The sequence below is a fragment of the Sander lucioperca genome, chromosome 21, assembly GCF_008315115.2.
Source record: "Sander lucioperca isolate FBNREF2018 chromosome 21, SLUC_FBN_1.2, whole genome shotgun sequence".
NCBI classification, from domain to species: domain Eukaryota; kingdom Metazoa; phylum Chordata; class Actinopteri; order Perciformes; family Percidae; genus Sander; species Sander lucioperca.
Genome location: NC_050193.1, coordinates 24,468,671 through 24,488,628, shown reverse-complemented (window position 1 = coordinate 24,488,628; position 19,958 = coordinate 24,468,671). Strand labels below are relative to the sequence as shown.

Here is a 19,958-nt window from a genome sequence, read left to right as displayed (position 1 = left end):
TTCATCGTTGCACCTCTACTTTCTTGTCTGAAGAGAAGTGACTGAGTGAATAGGCAAACTGTTCTCTCTGTCCCTGTGTAAGAACTTTATAAAGATAACTGTACGTTATTGTCTTGTCATGATAACAATAGTGTCTGGATGTTTGCAATGAAAGCTGTCATATGATGACATGGTAATTATATATGTCAGATTTCCCTTATAGGGATTAGGCTTCAATGAAAATATTGATTAAAAACATACAAGTACTGTAGATAATCCTAGTTAATCCTAGATCTAGGATTAAATTGAATTCCTAAATTGGCCTATGTCTAAAATAGGAGGTACTTGGCAAACACTTACAAGAAAAGACATGGATCCTCTTGAGTGTGTTACACGTGAAAACACATCCAGGGAATACCTGTGAAGACAAGTGAAAAAAATGTGAAGTAGAAGATGTCTTCATTTGGTCTCCTCCTGCTAGGGACAAAAGTCACTTGTGGTTGGTCTATCATATTAAGTATTTGATTTTATCTGATGGGATTTCACTTTAATATCAGAATCTTTAATAAATGCATCCCAAGGCGTATACTGTTTCACATACTTAACAAAACACAACATTAAACCAAACAACAAAACAAATACTACAAACATATACTGCATCAGACATTATGATAAGTAGCTGCAGTGTAATCACTCACTATCACATTCAATGCCTAGTCAATACATTAAGGCCTACTCAGGACCTAAATTCTGATACAATAGTAACAAAAGAGTTCCGCAGTCTGTTTAGTGGAGCCTGTGGTACTGTAAACCTTCTGTTTAATGGCAGAAGCTGATATTCTTTAATAAAATATGACAGGGTTATGATGTAATATTACCAGCCAGAGACAGGGGTCTTTTATTATACACAGTTTGAAAACTTGACTTAAGCGTTTGACGCACAGATACATAGCAGTTTAGCTTTGAGCTGGACAGAGACAACTGAACCATGCACTGATTCCATACTGCATAATATTCCTTATTATAGACTGGAAAAACAATAACAGAATCAGTGTGTTTGCTCCAAATGACCTCAGTCTCCTAAGGAAGTAAATACGTTGTTGTACCTTACCACAGATATAACCTATATTTAAACTCCAAGATAAAGCAGCATAGATGCCTGAATATTAAAACATGTTCAATTTGTGTGTGTTATGGACAGTAGCTGGTAGAGGATTAGAGTTCACAGGGAGACCAACAATTATTTGTACAATAGTGATGAATAGCATCATCTTCAGTGCATAACAAAGACAACAGTGTAGTGTCATCTGAAAACCTAAAAAAAAAATGTGGAATATCAGTTTTACAAGCATCTGTATAAAGTATGAAGGGTATGGAGGAAATATTTATTCATAATTCAAATTGAAAGTCCAAAGAGAAAACGAAGCGAGATCAAATTAAAATTAAAGCTGCAAGCAGCAATGGACGGGCCCTCGCTCCTCTGCGCGCGTCGGGGTCACCGGCGGTCGCCGCTCCTTGCGACCGTGCATTTGCGCGGCACTCAGACACCGCAAATCGTCACCAATGAAAAGGGAACTCCCTGCTGCGTTCAATGATACCTCACACAAGACTCTACCTTAGATGGGTCAGCATTTATGAAAGGGGGCGTGGCTTGAACATAGGGGACGGGCCAAACCATCACCAATGAAGAAGTAACTCTCTGCTGAGTTCATTGATACCTCACACAATGGTCAACCTTAAATCGTTCAAATGTTATGAAAGGGGGCGTGGCTTAAGCATAGGGGGCAGGCCAAACCAACACCAATGAAGAAGCAACTCTCTGCTGAGTTCAATGACACCTCACACAAGACTCTACCCTAAATGGTACAAATGTTATGAAAGGGGGCGTGGCCTGAGTAAGTGGGCGTGGTTATATTATAGGGGGCGGCTCATTATCACATGTAGACCACACATTCTAAGTTTCATGTAAATCGGATGATGTTTGTCATATAAGGCGCATTTCCTGTTGCCAGCGGGGGGCGCTATGACCAAAAGTCAAATATGGCCTGTAGGTGTCCTCAGGCCTGGACCCTTGTCAATCGTGAGAATTTTCGGGCAGATACGACAACGTACACTCAAGTTACAACAATTTATTTGTTCATCGCTTAACACTCAAAATGGCCGCCACGCCACGCCCACACCGTCAGACGAAAAGTTTTTCTTTTAATAACTTTTCATCTTTATGGTGTTGGGATGATAGAGACCAAGTTTGAAGTACATCGGATGAAATCTCTAGGAGGAGTTCGTTAAAGTATAGCACCTTGACTTTTAGGCCTACTTCCTGTTGCCACTAGGGGGCGCTATGACTTTAAGTAAATATCGGCCTTTATTTGTCCTCAGGGTTGGACTCTTATGAATCCTGAAAAGTTTCGAGCCAATCGGACAATGTACACTCGAGTTACACTCACTTCCTGTTTCGGCGGCGAAACGCACAAAATGGCCACCCCGCCACGGCCACGCCCTATGACGAAAAGTTTTTCTTTTAACAACTTTTCATCTTTAATGTCTTAAGATGGCACAGACCGAATTTGAAGTTGATCGGATGAAATCTCTAGGAGGAGTTCGTTAAAGTACGACATGTGGAAATGGCCAAAATCACACTAATTTCGAACTTTGAAATCAAAATGGCGGACTTCCTGTTGGGCGTAGGGTATGGCTTCAATGACGTTATTTGTACATCCTGACATGATACACATGTGTACCAAGTTTCGTGAGTCTACTTTAAACGCACTGCAGGGGCTCAATTTTTTTAACATTGTAGGGGGCGCTAGCGAGCCATTTTTGCGCGCCTATTCCCGAAACCCTTAAAATACGTAAATTTTCACCAGACTTGATGCGACCGCCAAATTTGGTGAGTTTTTGAATATGTTAAGCCCCTCAAAAAGCCAATTCATTTGCCGGGAAAAAGAATAATAATAATTAAAGCTGCGAGCAGCGATGGACGGGCCCTCGCTCCTCTGCGCGCGTCGGGGTCACCGGCGGTCGCCGCTCCTTGCGACCGTGCATTTGCGCGGCACTCAGACACCGCAAATCGTCGCCAATGAAAAGGGAACTCCCTGCTGCGTTCAATGATACCTCACACAAGACTCTACCTTAGATGGGTCAGCATTTATGAAAGGGGGCGTGGCTTGAACATAGGGGGCGGGCCAAACCATCACCAATGAAGAAGTAACTCTCTGCTGAGTTCATTGATACCTCACAGAATGGTCAACCTTAAATCGTTCAAATGTTATGAAAGGGGGCGTGGCTTAAGCATAGGGGGCGGGCCAAACCATCACCAATGAAGAAGCAACTCTCTGCTGAGTTCAATGACACCTCACACAAGACCCTACCTTAAATGGTTCAAATGTTATGAAAGGGGGCGTGGCTTAAGCATAGGGGGCGAGCCAAACCATCACCAATGAAGAAGCAACTCCCTGCTGAGTTCAATGACACCTCACACAAGACTCTTCCTTAAATGGGTCACCAGTTATAAAAAGGGGCGTGGCTAAATTATAGGGGCCGGGTCAACCCATCACCAATTAAAAAGGAAGTCTCTGCTGAGTTCAATGATACCTCACACAAGGGTCTACCTTAATCGGTTCAAATGTTATGAAAGGGGGTGTGGCTTAAGCATAGGGGGCGGGCCAAACCATCACCAATGAAGAAGCAACTCTCTGCTGAGTTCAATGACACCTCACACAAGACCCTACCTTAAATGGTTCAAATGTTATGAAAGGGGGCATGGCTTAAGCATAGGGGGCGGGCCAAACGATCACCAATGAAGAAGGAACTCTCTGCTGAGTTCAATGACACCTCACACAAGACTCTACCTTAGATGGATCAGCATTCATGAAAGGGGGTGTGGCTTAAGCATAGGGGGCGGGCCAAACCATCACCAATGAAGAAGCAACTCTCTGCTGAGTTCAATGACACCTCACACAAGACTCTACCTTAAACGGTACAAATGTTATGAAAGGGGGCGTGGCCTGAGTAAGTGGGCATGGTTATATTATAGGGGCCGGCTCATTATCACATGTAGACCACACATTCTAAGTTTCATGTAAATCGGATGATGTTTGTCATATAAGGCGCATTTCGTGTTGCCAGCGGGGGGCGCTATGACCAAAAGTCAAATATGGCCTGTAGGTGTCCTCAGGCCTGGACCCTGGCAGATACGACAACGTACACTCAAGTTACAACAACTTCTTTGTTCATCGCTAAACACTCAAAATGGCCGCCACGCCACACCCACACCGTCTGACGAAAAGTTTTTCTTTTAATAACTTTTCATCTTTATGGTGTTGGGATGATAGAGACCAAGTTTGAAGTACATCGGATGAAATCTCAAGGAGGAGTTCGTTAAAGTATAGCACCTTGACTTTTAGGCCTACTTCCTGTTGCCACTAGGCGGCGAAACGCACAAAATGGCCGCCCCGCCACGGCCACGCCTTATGACGAAAAGTTTTTCTTTTAACAACTTTTCATCTTTAATGTCTTAAGATGGTACAGACCGAATTTTAAGTTGATCAGATGAAATCTCTAGGAGGAGTTCGTTAAAGTACGACATGTGGAAATGGCCAAAATCGCACTAATTTCGAACTTTCAATTCAAAATGGCGGACTTCCTGTTGGGTTTAGGGTATGGCTCCAATGACGTTTTGTGTGCGTCTTGACATGGTACATATGTGTACCAAGTTTCGTGAGTCTACGTTAAATGCACTGCAGGGGCTCAATTTTGTTAACTTTGTAGGGGGCGCTAGCGAGCCATTTTTGCGCGCCTATTCCCGAAACCCTTAAAATACGTAAATTTTCACCAGACTTGATGCGACCGCCAAATTTGGTGAGTTTTTGAATATGTTAAGCCCCTCAAAAAGCCAATTCATTTGCCGGGAAAATAATAATAATAATAATAATAATAATAATAATAATAATAATAATAATAATAATAATAATTCCTTCAGTTTCAATAGGGCCTTCGCCGCTGTCGGCGCTCGGGCCCTAATAATAATAATAATTCCTTCAGTTTCAATAGGGCCTTCGCCGCTGTCGGCGCTCGGGCCCTAATAATTCCTTCAGTTTCAATAGGGCCTTCGCCGCTGTCGGCGCTCGGGCCCTAATAATAATTCCTTCAGTTTCAATAGGGCCTTCGCTGCTGTCGGCGCTCGGGCCCTAATAATAATTCCTTCAGTTTCAATAGGGCCTTCGCCGCTGTCGGCGCTCGGGCCCTAATAATTCCTTCAGTTTCAATAGGGCCTTCGCCACTGTCGGCGCTCGGGCCCTAATAATTCCTTCAGTTTCAATAGGGCCTTCGCCGCTGTCGGCGCTCGGGCCCTAATAATAATAATAATTCCTTCAGTTTCAATAGGGCCTTCGCCGCTGTCGGCGCTCGGGCCCTAATAATAATAATAATTCCTTCAGTTTCAATAGGGCCTTCGCCGCTGTCGGCGCTCGGGCCCTAATAATAATAATTCCTTCAGTTTCAATAGGGCCTTCGCCGCTGTCGGCGCTCGGGCCCTAATAATAATAATTCCTTCAGTTTCAATAGGGCCTTCGCCGCTGTCGGCGCTCGGGCCCTAATAATAATTCCTTCAGTTTCAATAGGGCCTTCGCCGCTGTCGGCGCTCGGGCCCTAATAATTCCTTCAGTTTCAATAGGGCCTTCGCCGCTGTCGGCGCTCTGGCCCTAAATATTATTATTTTTTTAAATTTTCCATTGATCAAATTAAAAATATATATATTTTTTTAATTTTCCATTTGGCTTTTCCATTTGGATTTAATATTTGGCTTTTGAATTTAAATTTAACATTGGCTTTTAATTTGGATTTAATATTTGGCTTTTGAATTTAAATTTAACATTGGCTTTTAATTTGGATTTAATATTTGGCTTTTCGATTTCAATTTAACATTGGATTTTCATTTGGATTTAATATTTGGCTTTTGAATTTACATTTAACATTGGCTTTTCATTTGGACTTGACACATGTCAATGTAAATGAGGAGGCGTGGCCCAAAGGCTGGTGGGAGGGTCTGAAACGAAAGGGGTGCAGAGGCACCTTATGAACAGCAGGGGGAGCCTACTGCTGGGGAGCTCACTGTTGAGCATCTGTCTGCAGCTTGGCCACAAGGCTGGCTTATCCTCTTATTTCACATGATAGAAACTGATGATGTAGGCTAAACACAAACGACATTTCATGCAACAACAGTGAAGTTTTCATGTAGATACTATAATTGGGCCCGTGTTAGTGAGGACTAGATTAGGACTGTATTTAAAGCTGATTCTGGTTTCCAACTTCGCCCCAGGTGTGTCTGTTTAAAACACGGATGGAGACAACTTCTCTCTTCTGATGTTTTATTTAATTAAGCAACAGTACAAACATGGGTGTGGGTAGCTCTGCTACATGTGTTTGTGTGTTGTCAGATCTCAAGGACACACACACACACACACACACACACACACACACACACACACACACACACACACACAAACACACACACACACACACAATCTCAACCGGGTAGTCATCGTCCGAACTGCGACCTCTCCTTTTTCTTTCTCTCACTTTTTTCTCCGGGTGGTGCGCGCAGTGTGAGGTGCGTGTCCGCGCTATTCTCCGACACGTACTCACAACAATCACTCCTGATTGACGGCCTTTTGTACAGCCTGTGTACTTTTTTGTTCATTTGATTTCCGATTTTGAAACGATATCCAAAATTTGAAAAATGGGTCATTTTAAACCTTGTTAATATTGATGACAATGTGTTCAAACGGAAAACGTGTGTGAAACAGCAGATGGAAATTATAAAAAAGAAATCAATTCTATAATCTAGATCGGAGTTTGCCGTAGCAGCAGCAGCAAACAACTGGAAACTTCTTACAATTTTTGTCTGCTATTTCACCACTAAATTCACTATTTAGACTTTTTTATGCGAGCAATTAACTGTGTAGAGTTTGAATATGGGCAGTTTCACAAACATTGATGGCCAACTGCACATTTTCTCCGATGTTGTCAGAAGCTCCAGTCTGACGGGACAGCCAGCTGGTGGTGGCCGGGATCGCCTCTCTGCCGGCCGGCCAGTGATGCTCACAGACACCGCTGTCAGCTGGAAGTCTCTCAATAGAATCATGTTTATTTCCTGAAATATGGCTTGTTTTCCGTTTGAACACATTGTCATCAATATTAACAAGGTTTAAAATGACCCATTTTTCAAATTTGGATATCGTTTCAAAATCGGAAATCAAATGAACAAAAAAGTACACAGGCTGTACAAAAGGCCGTCAATCAGGAGTGATTGTTGTGAGTACGTGTCGGAGAATAGCGCAGACACGCACCTCACACTGCGCGCACCACCCGGAGAAAAAAGTGAGAGAAAGAAAAAGGAGAGGTCGCAGTTCGGACGATGACTACCCGGTTGAGATTGTACTGTTGCTTAATTAAATAAAACATCAGAAGAGAGAAGTTGTCTCCGTCCGTGTTTTAAACAGACACACCTGGGGCGAAGTTGGAAACCAGAATCAGCTTTAAATACAGTCCTAATCTAGTCCTCACTAACACAGGCCCAATTATAGTATCTACATGAAAACTTCACTGTTGTTGCATGAAATGTCGTTTGTGTTTAGCCTACATCATCAGTTTCTATCATGTGAAATAAGAGGATAAGCCAGCCTTGTGGCCAAGCTGTAGACAGATGCTCAACAGTGAGCTCCCCAGCAGTCAGCTCCCCCTGCTGTTCATAAGGTGCCTCTGCACCCCTTTCGTTTCAGACCCTCCTACCAGCCTTTGGGCCACGCCTCCTCATTTACATTGACATGTGTCAAGTCCAAATGAAAAGCCAATGTTAAATGTAAATTCAAAAGCCAAATATTAAATCCAAATGAAAATCCAATGTTAAATTGAAATCGAAAAGCCAAATATTAAATCCAAATTAAAAGCCAATGTTAAATTGAAATTCAAAAGCCAAATATTAAATCCAAATTAAAAGCCAATGTTAAATTTAAATTCAAAAGCCAAATATTAAATCCAAATTAAAAGCCAATGTTAAATTTAAATTCAAAAGCCAAATATTAAATCCAAATGGAAAAGCCAATGTTAAATTTAAATTCAAAAGCCAAATATTAAATCCAAATGGAAAAGCCAAATGGAAAATTTTAAAAAAATAATAATATTTTTAATTTGATCAATGGAAAATTTAAAAAAAATAATATTTTTAATTTGATCTTGCTTTGTTTTCTCTTTGGACTTTCAATTTCTCTTTGGACTTTCAATTTGAATTATGAATAAATATTTCCTCCATAGAAGGGTACCTGGGGTGTGGAATATATCTGATAAACTTTCGGGGCGCCATCCTATGGGGCACACCCCCACGCTTACATCTCTCCATACATTAATGCATGTGTATAGGTCCTGTTTGTGCATGTGTGTATTCTGTGTGTTTGTGTGTGTGTGTGTGTGTGTGTGTGTGTGTGTGTGTGTGAATATATAACAGAGTGAAAAATGTAGTTCCCCTTCGAGGTATTAATAAAGTATACCTCCCTCCCTTCTTTAACTACATGTACTCTATTTGTAAGAAATAAATGGTAACACTGAATCAGGTGAGGATTAACTTTTAATTGAATCCTCTTTGTCAATGAGAGCGATTATCATTACTACAGTTTAGAATTCTATCATAGAATAAACATACCCTGACAAACAGCACACATCTGTAGAACATAAACATTTTAAAATGTAAGTGATACTTAGTGAAATTACTTGTGTTTTAGGCAAACATGTTAACTTGTCATGCCTAATGCATGTTATGCATATACGTTATTAGAGTGATTATTAAACCTTATATAGTAAAGTAAAATCCACCAGCCAGATGATCTCTCAGTAGTTAGTGCTGGCTTTGAGTGATTATATCTTTATCAATGCTAATGTGGGGCTGAAACCAATCACATTCACGCTTGAAAAATAGTGGTTAAAATGCAAACACAGAGATGCTGACTTCCAACGATAGCAAACGAAGTAATCTGAACAGACCAACAAATCATTAATATCAAAATCGTCCCAAGTAGAGCTCAGTTCTTGCTAATGGCTCGCTAATAAAATGCGCAGGGCTAGCAATAGTAGATTACCGTTAGCTAAAGCAACTACCTGGGATTATTTTAGCAACAAGAAATGCATTATTTTATTGACTTAATAACTTACCTATATGATGTTTAGAACAGCAATGCCTGGCTGGAGTGCTGTTGTATTTTATGATAACTTATTCAGCTAGCTATTCTCTCCAACGAGATGTTTTTGGCAGTTCTCCACTACGCTTTGGTTGATCGTCGTCGTCGCACACTAACAACAACGACAGGCACTTTGCGCGTACAGATGACGTAAGCACCGCTTGATCTACTGAAAACACTGGAGCGTTTACTGGCATCAGAAAAAGGTAAATAAGCCCTGTTACAAAATAATTGATACATTCAGTCAACGAATAATGTTATCGTATATCGGTTGTCAAATGCAGCCCAACTACACTAAATTCACGGTGTTGACCCTAGCTTCGCACAACCGTATATGGCACACCCCCATCACGGCCTAGTGCATTTTGCGGCCTTGAGCTAATGCTAACGTTATGTGTGGCTAGCTAGATCATCGTGGCCAATGTTGTCGTGTTATCAAGTTACTCTAAATCTAATAAACCGCCCTAAGCCAGCAAGTAAATCATAATGTTGTCTTGCTTTGTACCGCCGTGTTAAGATGGCTAATGGCTAATTAGCTTTATGTTAACGCGGTTACGTCAGTTTCTAAGCCTGATAACGGTGTCTCCTGCTGCAAAGTCCAACTTAAATTATGCCTGATTAATGTAATATTGCTTTTTGGAAAACATGCGTTTATCTATGGACGTGAGTGGAAATGCCTTCTCACATCTACGTAGATATGACTTGTAGCTATGCACACACTATGTTGTTAAGCTAATGCTGCACTAACGTTGCTGCGTTGGAGGTAACGTTAGTCAGTAAAAACGTATTCAAAGGGTTTTTTCTGTGAGGTTGCTAGTTAAGTCGTTTTTTTGGTTAGTTGCAATTCAAATCAACTAGCAAAATGAATGACAGTCAGGGCTAATAATTTACTACTTGGCCTTTTGACTAATGATAAATGTGAAAACTGAAGTAATTTGAGGTGATACAGAAAACCATAGGCAACATTAAGGATTCATGTGTCACCTACCCACCATATACTCAAGTCTGCTGTTGCTCAATCGATAGCGTGCACAACATCAAAACTTAAGGAGAGGTTAGGAAATTGTCAATTCTATAACATTAAAAAATTAAGAAATTGGAGTGTACACGTTTTTTGCTAATTAAGATGTAAGGTATATGTCCTTTAGGCATGGTAGGGCACTGCCTATTGTGTGTTCAGTTGGGGGGAAAAACACTCTCCAGGGCCTTGCAGTCCTGTTCGGTGCTGTTTCCGTACCAGGCTGTGATGTTCCCCTGAGATGAAACCGTTGCCTTCCTCACCACTGAGTCACTACTGTATGCAGCGCCCAGGTCAGACTCTCTGGTACTTGAAGCTGTCCACCCTCTCCACCAAGGACCTGTTGATATTAAGGGGGTGAAGTTCCTTCCCTGCTTCTTCCCAAAGTCCATTATCATCTCTTTAGTCTTGCTGACATTCAGGAGTAGGTTGTTGTCCTGACACCAGCAGGTCAGGCTCTCTACTTCTTTCAGGTAGGCCTGTTCATTGTTGTCTGTGATCAGGACCACCACAACTGTGTTGTCAGCAAACTTGATGATGGTGTTGGCGTCGAAAGTGGCTACACAGTCGTGTGTGTACAGGCAGTACAGCAGTGGACTCAAAACACATCCCTGGGGGGCTTCGGACTGTTGACTAAATGGCAAGCTGACAAGAGTTTTCCATGATTCAGACAATTGCTAAGTCATGTTTAATTGGTAGTACCGTCAATAAAGAACCAAGCCAAGAACAAATGAATGCAACGAGATTTGGTGTAATAACAGAGGTATCTTAAATGCTTGTTCCCCCCCTATGTTTTCACAGCACAGCCATGAACTGGAACAAAGGTGGTCCGGGTGTGAAGCGAGGGTTTGGGTTTGGAGGCTTTTCCCTTGCAGGGCGAAAAGAGGAACCCAGCCTTCCTCAGAAATCTCACACAACATTTGGAGGACCTCCAGGATCAAGTGGATATGGGAGGGGCCAGCAGCTCCCATCGTTCTACAAAATAGGGACAAAAAGAGCTAATTTTGATGAGGAAAATGCGTGAGTATTACATCTCTCCCATACATACGTATACACTTTTACATATGTTCAGTGCAACTCCTTATCAGTATATAAAGTGATTTGTGGTATTAAATATTTAGAAAACTGCATCTTTGTCATTTTCAACAAGGTATTTTGAAGATGATGAGGAGGAATCCAGCAGCAATGTGGATCTTCCGTACATCCCAGCTGAGAACTCGCCCACACGGCAGCAGATGCAGTCTGGTGGTGGGTCAGACAGTGAAGATGACCCACTGGATGCCTTCATGGCAGAGGTTGAGGTGAGAAGAGAATTATTCTATTATTATTCTATTCTAGCATATTCTAGTTTGCCTCTTATCTGCCGTTCGGCAGATAAGAGGCAAACTAGAATATGCTTCCAAATGCTTAATCTGCGGTTTGCTCTAACAATCTTGCTTTGTTTTCTCCTCCAGGACCAAGCAGCTAAAGACATGAGGAAACTGGAGGAAAAGGAAAAAGAGAAAAAGTCAGCCAAGTAAGATTCAAATGTTTTCATTTGTTTGATTTTTAGTCATTTCTGAGGTCCTTATGTATGTGCTTAAATTTAAATTTGACCATAAGGGGAAAGAAAAGGATTATTATTTTGTGAGCGAAATTATAAGCCCACTAATTTGAGATGATGATGATAATAATAATGTTAATTTGTATACTCCTGTACTATTCACTGTCTTAACTACCAGTAGCAATGTGGCAAATGCAGACATTATATATTAAGTTTCTTCAATTTCTGGCACAAAGCATAGCACATCCAGCAATGTTTTTGCTGGCTTAATAGATATCATCAGGTAAGCACTGACCTTAGTCATAATGGGATGTGGGCTGTCTTGGGTGTATGAACGAGCCGCAGGGAAGTTTTTTTTTTTCTCCGCTTGTCATTTCAGGGGTATTCGTGATGACATTGAAGAAGAAGATGAACAAGTGAGTGAGCCCTCCAAAGTTCTTCATCCACTACATCGTTGATCAGAGGTCTTCAGACCAAACATTCTCTAAATCTACCCCCTCTAATGTTATAAAGCCCCCCCTTGCCTTCCCATCTATTTGACCATGCAGGTTGCATTTAGGAGTATTGTGATGGATTTGGTTTTGTGTAGAATATTCTTGTTGTTTAGAAAGTGTTAAAAAAAGCATGTTTATGTCAGGAAATGTCATATGATGATATCAGATTGTGAATAGTAAGCTGTCCTTCTGTTGAGCTGAATGTCTCCTGTCAGTTACTGGTGCCTGGACGCTGTGGTAAGCAGCACACCGGCTCAATTTTACCTTGAAATGCTGTGCTCTCTGCAGGAAGCCTACTTTCGCTACATGGCAGAGAATCCCACAGCCGGGCTGACCCTAGAGGAAGAGGATGAAAACATTGACTATGACAGTGATGGTAACCCAATCGCCTCTACTACCAAGAAAATAATCTTGCCGCTTCCTCCCATTGACCACTCCGAGGTACAGTTGACACTATTGATTGAGCACAGAGACAGTTTTAGTTGTCTCAACAATGGATCACCATTTTATGTCTTTAACGTGTGTCATGTTTTTCCTATAGATTGATTACCCACCTTTTGAGAAAAACTTCTACAATGAGCATGAAGAGGTCAGCAACCTGACTGGAACCCAAGTGTTAGAGTTAAGGCACAAATTGAACCTAAGGGTAAGTCCGGGATTTATGCACACAAGTAAATAAATGTTATATGGCTGAAATGATACACGTTATAGTAATTATTACTTTGATTCAGTTATTTTGGTCAAATTTTTAGCAACACTTATTGCTCTTTGGAGAGACTTCATCATGTGTAAACTGTCATCATCATAATTGTTTTGAATGTCTTTAAATTTGTTGTCTTTTTCAGGTATCTGGTGCTGCCCCTCCAAAACCTTGCACTAGCTTTGCCCACTTCAACTTTGATGAGCAACTAATGCACCAAATCCGCAAGTCTGAGTACACTCAGCCCACACCGATTCAGTGCCAGGTAATGCTGCACGTTTACCTTGAAGGGATACTTTGGCAATATTCAACCAACTTTGTACCATAATAATGTTGGTAGTATGTGTAACTTCCCTCCATTTTACCAGTGCCCAGATCTCCCTACTCACAGGCCAGCAGAAAAACGCCAAATGACGCTGCTGCTCAAACTACAGATTGTACTTCCGCATGCAGATACAAAGATTATAGAAGCGGATTGGGAGAGACAGCTGCCCTTCTCTCTCTTTCTCAAACTCAAACCAAACTCAGATTAAACTCTAAAAGCAGACAGTGCTGATCAAATATAAACCCCAAATTCTGTTACTGTATTGAATATTTCTTGCCTAAAATGTTTTCAGAAACATATTTCAGTGCATTGTTTGGTTGAAATGTGAGAGTTTGGGAACAGAAAGTGGGTTCCTTACTGTTTCCTGTATTGCGAAAACCGAGGCAAAAAAACCCAGATGAAATGGTAAAACTAGGCAGCTCTAATCAAATATCAACCAATTATCAGTTAATGTATTGCCTATGTCTCGCCTGAAATGTTTTCAGAAACATATTCTAGCTTACCGTTGAACTGTAAGACATGGTTGCTTGTTACCAGCCCACCGCCCTATTGATTCTGTGACGTGCTTGTCACCCACCAGTGGGTGCGTTGATTGGTCTGTTGCGGCGCAGTGTATTCTGGTAGTTGTAGGTTTTCTACTTTTTTGAGTGAAAGGGAATACCATAGCCCCTTTTCTCAGATTTTTCTAGCCATGTAGCACCAATTTAAAAAAAAAAAAAAAAAAAAATGTTTGCGCCATTCTACTGCATAGACAGCCCAGGTTACTGAAAAGACACTTTCCAGCGGTACAATACTTCTTTAATGTTGCAACATAGTTTAATATCAATTTTTTTTGATGATTTCATAAATAATCTTTATTGTTTTTGTTCTCAATCTGGGTTTTAGGGTGTGCCCATAGCTCTGTCTGGACGTGACATGATTGGTATTGCAAAAACTGGCAGTGGCAAAACTGCAGCTTTTATCTGGCCCATGCTGGTTCACATCATGGACCAAAAGGAACTGGAGGCAGGAGAAGGGCCCATCGCCATCATTGTGTGTCCCACCAGAGAGCTTTGTCAGCAGGTGAGAAATGGGAAGGGACTGAGTCAGGCTTTGTGAACGTATAGAGGATATTTGCTGTAGTGTTAACGAAAATAAACATTGTTAAGCGAGTTGTTCCACTGATGTGTGTCACATTGCCAGATCCATGCAGAATGTAAGCGTTTTGGGAAAGCCTACTCTTTGCGTTCTGTGGCGGTTTATGGAGGAGGCAGCATGTGGGAGCAGGCCAAAGCTCTGCAGGAGGGAGCAGAGATTGTGGTGTGCACTCCGGTAAGAGAAGAGACAACCAGCTTTTGTCTTTAACCCACCTTCTAAGAAGAAAATTCACACTCCACTGCTGCAACAAATGAGATATTTACTGTTTCTGTGTGTTTTCACAGGGTCGTCTGATTGACCATGTTAAGAAGAAGGCCACGTCACTGCAGAGAGTGTCATACCTGGTGTTTGATGAGGCAGATCGCATGTTTGATATGGGCTTTGGTGGGTTGGCATTATCAGTGCTGTATCAGAGATGTTTAAACCTGTTTTGTGCACTGCAGCTTATTTCTCTTTTCCCTTTCAGAATATCAGGTTAGATCTGTTGCTAGCCATGTCCGCCCAGACAGACAGAGTAAGTGGGTTTCCTTAAGTATTAAGTGTTTCATTGTCATAGATAGTTAGGCTTCAGAGCGTTTTTTTTGTATGATTCTCAATATGATTTCCTTCTCAGCCCTTCTGTTTAGCGCTACTTTCCGAAAGAAGATAGAGAGACTGGCCAGAGACATCTTGGTAGATCCTATTCGTGTGGTGCAGGGAGACATCGGAGAGGTATGCAACATCATACATATCTGCAAATAAACTTTTTAAAGATGTAGCTACACAAAGAGATAAATTATTCCTTGTTCACTGTGCCTCAAATTCCCAAAACACAAATTCAAGGCTACAAAATGAAAACACAGTTACAATACTCTTAATTAATTTTTTTTAGTGTGTAACGTGTTTAGTTGTTCATTATCAAAATCTGTGTTCCCCTTTTTTTCATGAATATTTACCCCCACCATCAATTCCCAGTATTCCTTTTGGCTTGAAATTTTACATCTGCATTCACATGAACTGGGGTAGACGCTCCATATTCATGCGCCATCTTGAAATACGTTAGCTGGTAAGGGACATACAGGACATACTGCTCCGCCTTTCATGTTTTCGCTGTCACATGATAAACTCGCAGGTGCTGCTAATGCTGCTAATGGGTATCGTAGCTTCCCGGCCCCGGCAAGGTTGAAGAAGGGAAACATGGAGGACCACACACACGCGCACACACACACACACACACACACATATATATATAAATATACGTAAGCTTTCTATGAAGAGAAGCAGAGATAGGGAGGGGGTGCGCCATGACTGTGGCAACACACCCTCCCCCGCCAGGCTAGGAGAATGCTGCAACTCCTCACTCCCTAACTATAAGCTTTATCGAAGAGGAGAGTTTTAAGTTTACTCTTAAAAGTGGTGTCTGCCCCCCGAACCCAGATTGGGAGCTGGTTCCACAGGAGAGGAGCCTGATAGCTGAAAGCTCTGGCTCCCATTCTACTTTTAGAGACTCTAGGGACCACAAGTAACTGTGCGTTCTGGGAGCGCAGTGCTCTAGTGGGACAATAAGGTACTATGAGCTCGTCAAGATATGATGGTGCTTGACCATTTAGAGCTTTGTAGGTCAGAAGAAGGATTTTAAATTCAATCCTGGATTTTACAGGAAGCCAATGCAGAGAAGCTAATACAGGAGAAATGTGATCTCTTTTCTTAGTTCTTGTTGATATATGATCTCAACGCTAGATGGGAGAAATTCCTACACATTGGACCTTTAAGTGTGACTTGAAAAAGTTGAAAGGCACAGATAATTCTGTCCTGGTAAAATATTGAGGTAGCAAAAGTTTTATGTTTTTAGGGGCGTATTACACTTTTATTAAAATGTAATAAAATGTCGATAAAGACGCGCTTTAACATGCAGATCCCATGTTTTAATTACCTTACTTCTCTGACCAGGCCAATGAGGATGTCACCCAGATGGTGGAAATGCTGCCCAGCTCGACAGATAAATGGGGCTGGCTGACTCGGCGGCTGGTCGAGTTCACCTCCTCCGGCTCAGTTCTCATCTTCGTTACCAAGAAGGCAAACTGTGAGGAATTGGCTACTAATCTGACTCAGGAGGGCTACAGCCTGGGCCTCCTACACGGAGACATGGACCAGAGTGAGAGGAACAAGGTCATCAGCGACTTCAAGAAGCAGAATTTGCCTGTTCTGGTGGCCACTGATGTAGCTGGTGAGTACAAGAGGAGATGGTGAGGTTAATGGGAGAAGTTTTCTACCTCCCATTTCTTTCCCCCCTCATCGCTTTCCATTTCAAACACTTGCTCAGTGAAGTGACAGTTCAGACTACTGCATATCGAGAGCCGAGTGTCAAAACTATAGTATCAACACTTTCCTGCTTCCTGTTTGCATTCCTCTGCAGCTCGTGGTCTGGACATCCCATCCATTCGCACAGTGGTAAACTACGACGTGGCACGAGACATCGATACGCACACACACAGAATTGGTCGAACTGGTCGCGCTGGAGAGAAGGGTGTCGCTTACACTCTCCTCACCAACAAAGACACCACATTCGCTGGTGACCTCGTCAGAAATCTAGAGGGAGCTAATCAAGCCGTTTCCAAAGAACTGATGGATTTAGCCATGCAGGTGAGAATAAATATGTCAAAGAATAAAAAAAGCTGTAAAGTCAATTGAATATTTTCAACTTTGTTTTCTTCACATTTATTTCCCAGAATCCCTGGTTCAGGAAATCCCGATTCAAGGGTGGTAAAGGAAAAAAGATGAATATTGGTGGAGGTGGTCTTGGTTACAGAGAGAGACCAGGCCTGGGGGCTGAAAGTTCTGTGAGTAACTACTTACCACACTGTTCTTTTTTTCTGCACTAATATATGTTGTGGTCTTCAACAGTGATCACTACAGAACTATTAAAGCCATAGCTTCTGTTAATACGTTTCTGATTGCTACAGTTAGATTTATTTTGATGTATTAAAGTATTGGCCAGAAGTCTTACAATGGCCAATCTTGTCTGACTTCATGTTTGAAAATATTATTATGCATCATATTTTGTAAGCAGATCATATGTTCTGTGTGCAAAGTAGTTACTGTAGCTGTTAAATAAATGTAGTGGAGAAAATTGTGCAATATTTTTCTCTGAATTGCACTAATATTCATAGTCAGGGCCTGAAATTAACACCCGACCACGCGCCAAATGCGGGTGAATTTTGCCATTGGCGGGTAAAACTGTCAATCTACCTGCCACCTTGGCAGCCAATGACAATTGAGTGATTCAGAGTTGCCATTGTTGTTCTTTTACATTTCAACCAAGTCTGCCATTTGCTTGGATTTGAGCTAAAAAGGACTGTCTCTGACAGGGGAAATCATTAAATAAAAAGATAAAAAAAAATATGTTTGATAAGAGTCATTAATTATATTGATTTCATTAATAACTTGACAGCACTTAAATGTGTATTCTTAACAAGTTCAAGAACGATGCTTGTGGATTTCATTTATGAGGCAAAAAAAATGGCTGATAAAAATGATTTTAAAATCCACTAGCCACAGTGGCTGGTGGCCAAAAAAGTTAACTTCAGTCCCTGTTCATAGTTATTATTATGCACTGTAAAATGAACCAAATTAAACAAAATTCCAGACATCTGTAAATGTTCTCCTCTGACAGCATTAAATGTTCTATGATGGCTTAGATAATTATTTTAGATTGAGTTTCATGGTGATAGTTGGAGAAAATTAAGAGATGTGAGCAACTATGTTGTTTTTGCAGGAACGCAGCAGCAGCAGCTTGTTGTCTTCCACTAGCAGCTTTGAAGGTTACAGCAAACCAGCCACTGGGGCTATGGGAGATCGCATGTCTGCGATGAAACAAGCCTTCCAGGTAGAACTCTCTCCTTTCTGTTGTTCTGCCTTGAGTTCATTCATTTTAACATGTTACTAAAAACCGATTGTATTGTTACTTCAACTTGTATTATGAGGGAGACAGTTGTGTTGTGCCAGTCAGTCATTCCTAGCACACGGTCTTGAAATTTTCAAACAGCATAAGCAGCAGAGTGACTTTTCAGGAGCAGAAATCTCAGCACCTGGCCAAGAAATATATAAATCAGCATTTATTTACTACTATTACCATCCTGCAACTATATTTTGGTCATTTTGTGTCGTGATGCAGGGTAATTCCTTTTAACAGTCTATGTGCAATCCTTATTTTAAAGTTTCAAAGTAAGAATTTCTTGTTTTGCCTCCCAGGCAGCTAATCTTGTCCTCTCAATGGCTCTTTTTCTTCTAGGCTCAGTATAAAAGCCACTTTGTGGCTGCGTCCAGCGGCCCTCCAAAGCTCACCACTAAGTCTAATAGCTCTTCGTGCTGGACCAGTGCCGGCAGCCTGAGCTCTGTGCCGACTGAGTCCCCTAACAGTTCAGAAAGGTCCCAGAGCGCCGCCTTGTGCATGTCTGGCTTCACCAGCGCTGGCTCCCTGAGCTCTGTGCCCACCAGTCAAACCAGTTCACAGCAGAGCTACCCTCCACCTCCCCCACAGAGAGACATCCCACGAGACAGACACGGTGAGGACCGAGGGCGCCATGATAGTTACCACCGCCACAGCGACAGGAGCGATCGACACAGTGGAGAGGATCGCTATGGAGACCAGGATCGGCATGGAGACGGAGACCGGGATCGCTATGGCGACAGAGATCGGGACCGCCACGGGGACCGGGACCGCTACAGCAGCAGCAGCAGCAGCCGCCACAGCGATAGTCGCAACGGAGATGCAAGCAAGAGGGACAGAGATGACCGGAGGAGTGAGAGGGATGGGGGAGACAGGGGGAATGGGGAGGGCAGGGACAGAGGAGATGATAGCTTTGCTGTCCCTGAACCACCAAAGCGTAGAAAGAGCAGGTGGGACAACTGAAGGAAAAAAATAAATAAACACATCAATAGAATAATATGTGCAACCAACTGCTCAATGATGAGCTTGTCTGTTGTGTAGGCAGATATCAGAGCATGTCAGAGACGGACAAAAGCACAGGACTGTAGGGTGAATTTTGTGGACTTATTTCAAATAATAGTGTACTGACACTTCTGTCAGGTTGGTTAGGACCTCATGATTTGGTCAGAGCTCAACAGTGTGTGTCAGACAGATAAACACAAACAGCTCAGAGACAGTCACTGTACTTATAGGACATGTTGGTTATTGCCTTGTTTCCCATCACTGAGCTCCTAACATTCTTTTGTGCTTGCAAACCTGAAGCTTTATTTTTTTGCCAAGTGTGTTTGTGTGTTTGCATTTTGTTAATCTACAAAGCTAACTCTTGTAATTGTTTTATTTTTGAAAGCGCTCTGTGATGATTCACAGTCACACACATAAACGTTTAAACTATGTATAGCTCTTTTTGTGTCTTGTATTCAAGTTCTAGTGAAGTGCCTTTTTTTGGCATTTAGTCTGTCTATGCTTTTGAAATGTTTTTCAAGAAGATGCATTTGTTTGTATGAGAGGAAGTGTTCAAACATGGAAAATGTGAAGTTTTGATTAAAAGACTCCTTTGGCATCTA

At 41.8% G+C, this 19,958-nt stretch overlaps 2 protein-coding genes across 6 annotated transcripts in view; one reads left to right on the top strand and one right to left on the bottom strand.

Moving 5' to 3' along the window:
- strada (STE20 related adaptor alpha) overlaps positions 1 to 9,399 on the bottom strand; it is a 19,207-nt gene extending 9,808 nt beyond the window's left edge. For 2 of the 3 annotated variants that reach the window (XM_031318935.2, XM_031318936.2), the window contains exons 1-2: positions 9,184 to 9,399; positions 340 to 397 (exon numbers count right to left, since the gene is read on the bottom strand). In XM_031318935.2, the coding sequence (XP_031174795.1) occupies positions 340 to 351 (12 nt within the window). In that variant the 5' untranslated portion in view covers positions 352 to 397; positions 9,184 to 9,399. The remainder of the gene's footprint in view (positions 1 to 339; positions 398 to 9,183) is intronic. The other variant, XM_035996940.1, reaches the window with a different exon arrangement.
- On the top strand, positions 9,296 to 19,958 carry ddx42 (DEAD (Asp-Glu-Ala-Asp) box helicase 42). Of its 3 annotated transcripts, none has more exons than XM_031318927.2 (18): positions 9,296 to 9,415; positions 11,029 to 11,247; positions 11,378 to 11,528; positions 11,682 to 11,743; positions 12,150 to 12,186; positions 12,553 to 12,705; positions 12,806 to 12,910; positions 13,110 to 13,229; positions 14,175 to 14,351; positions 14,472 to 14,600; positions 14,711 to 14,810; positions 14,893 to 14,940; positions 15,040 to 15,137; positions 16,356 to 16,632; positions 16,822 to 17,048; positions 17,135 to 17,245; positions 18,181 to 18,291; positions 18,697 to 19,958. In XM_031318927.2, the coding sequence occupies exons 2-18, from the start codon at positions 11,036 to 11,038 to the stop codon at positions 19,315 to 19,317; spliced, it is 2,739 nt and encodes a 912-aa protein (XP_031174787.1). In that variant the 5' UTR covers positions 9,296 to 9,415; positions 11,029 to 11,035; the 3' UTR covers positions 19,318 to 19,958. The 3 variants fall into 3 exon arrangements, with proteins under 3 accessions (XP_031174787.1, XP_031174788.1, XP_035852832.1); XM_031318928.1 differs by lacking the exon at positions 9,296 to 9,415 and adding an exon at positions 10,742 to 10,867 and having other exon boundaries at positions 18,697 to 19,317; XM_035996939.1 differs by lacking the exons at positions 9,296 to 9,415; positions 11,029 to 11,247; positions 12,150 to 12,186.

What these genes read in the sequence shown, in the direction of transcription:
- ddx42 (XM_031318927.2), top strand. Translation starts at nt 11,036, where the DNA reads ATGAACTGGAACAAAGGTGGTCCGGGTGTGAAGCGAGGGTTTGGGTTT. An exon ending in AATTTTGATGAGGAAAATGC is followed by an intron (nt 11,248 to 11,377) that starts GTGAGTATTACA and finishes ATTTTCAACAAG; the next exon opens with GTATTTTGAAGATGATGAGG. An exon ending in TGATGGATTTAGCCATGCAG is followed by an intron (nt 17,049 to 17,134) that starts GTGAGAATAAAT and finishes TTTATTTCCCAG; the next exon opens with AATCCCTGGTTCAGGAAATC.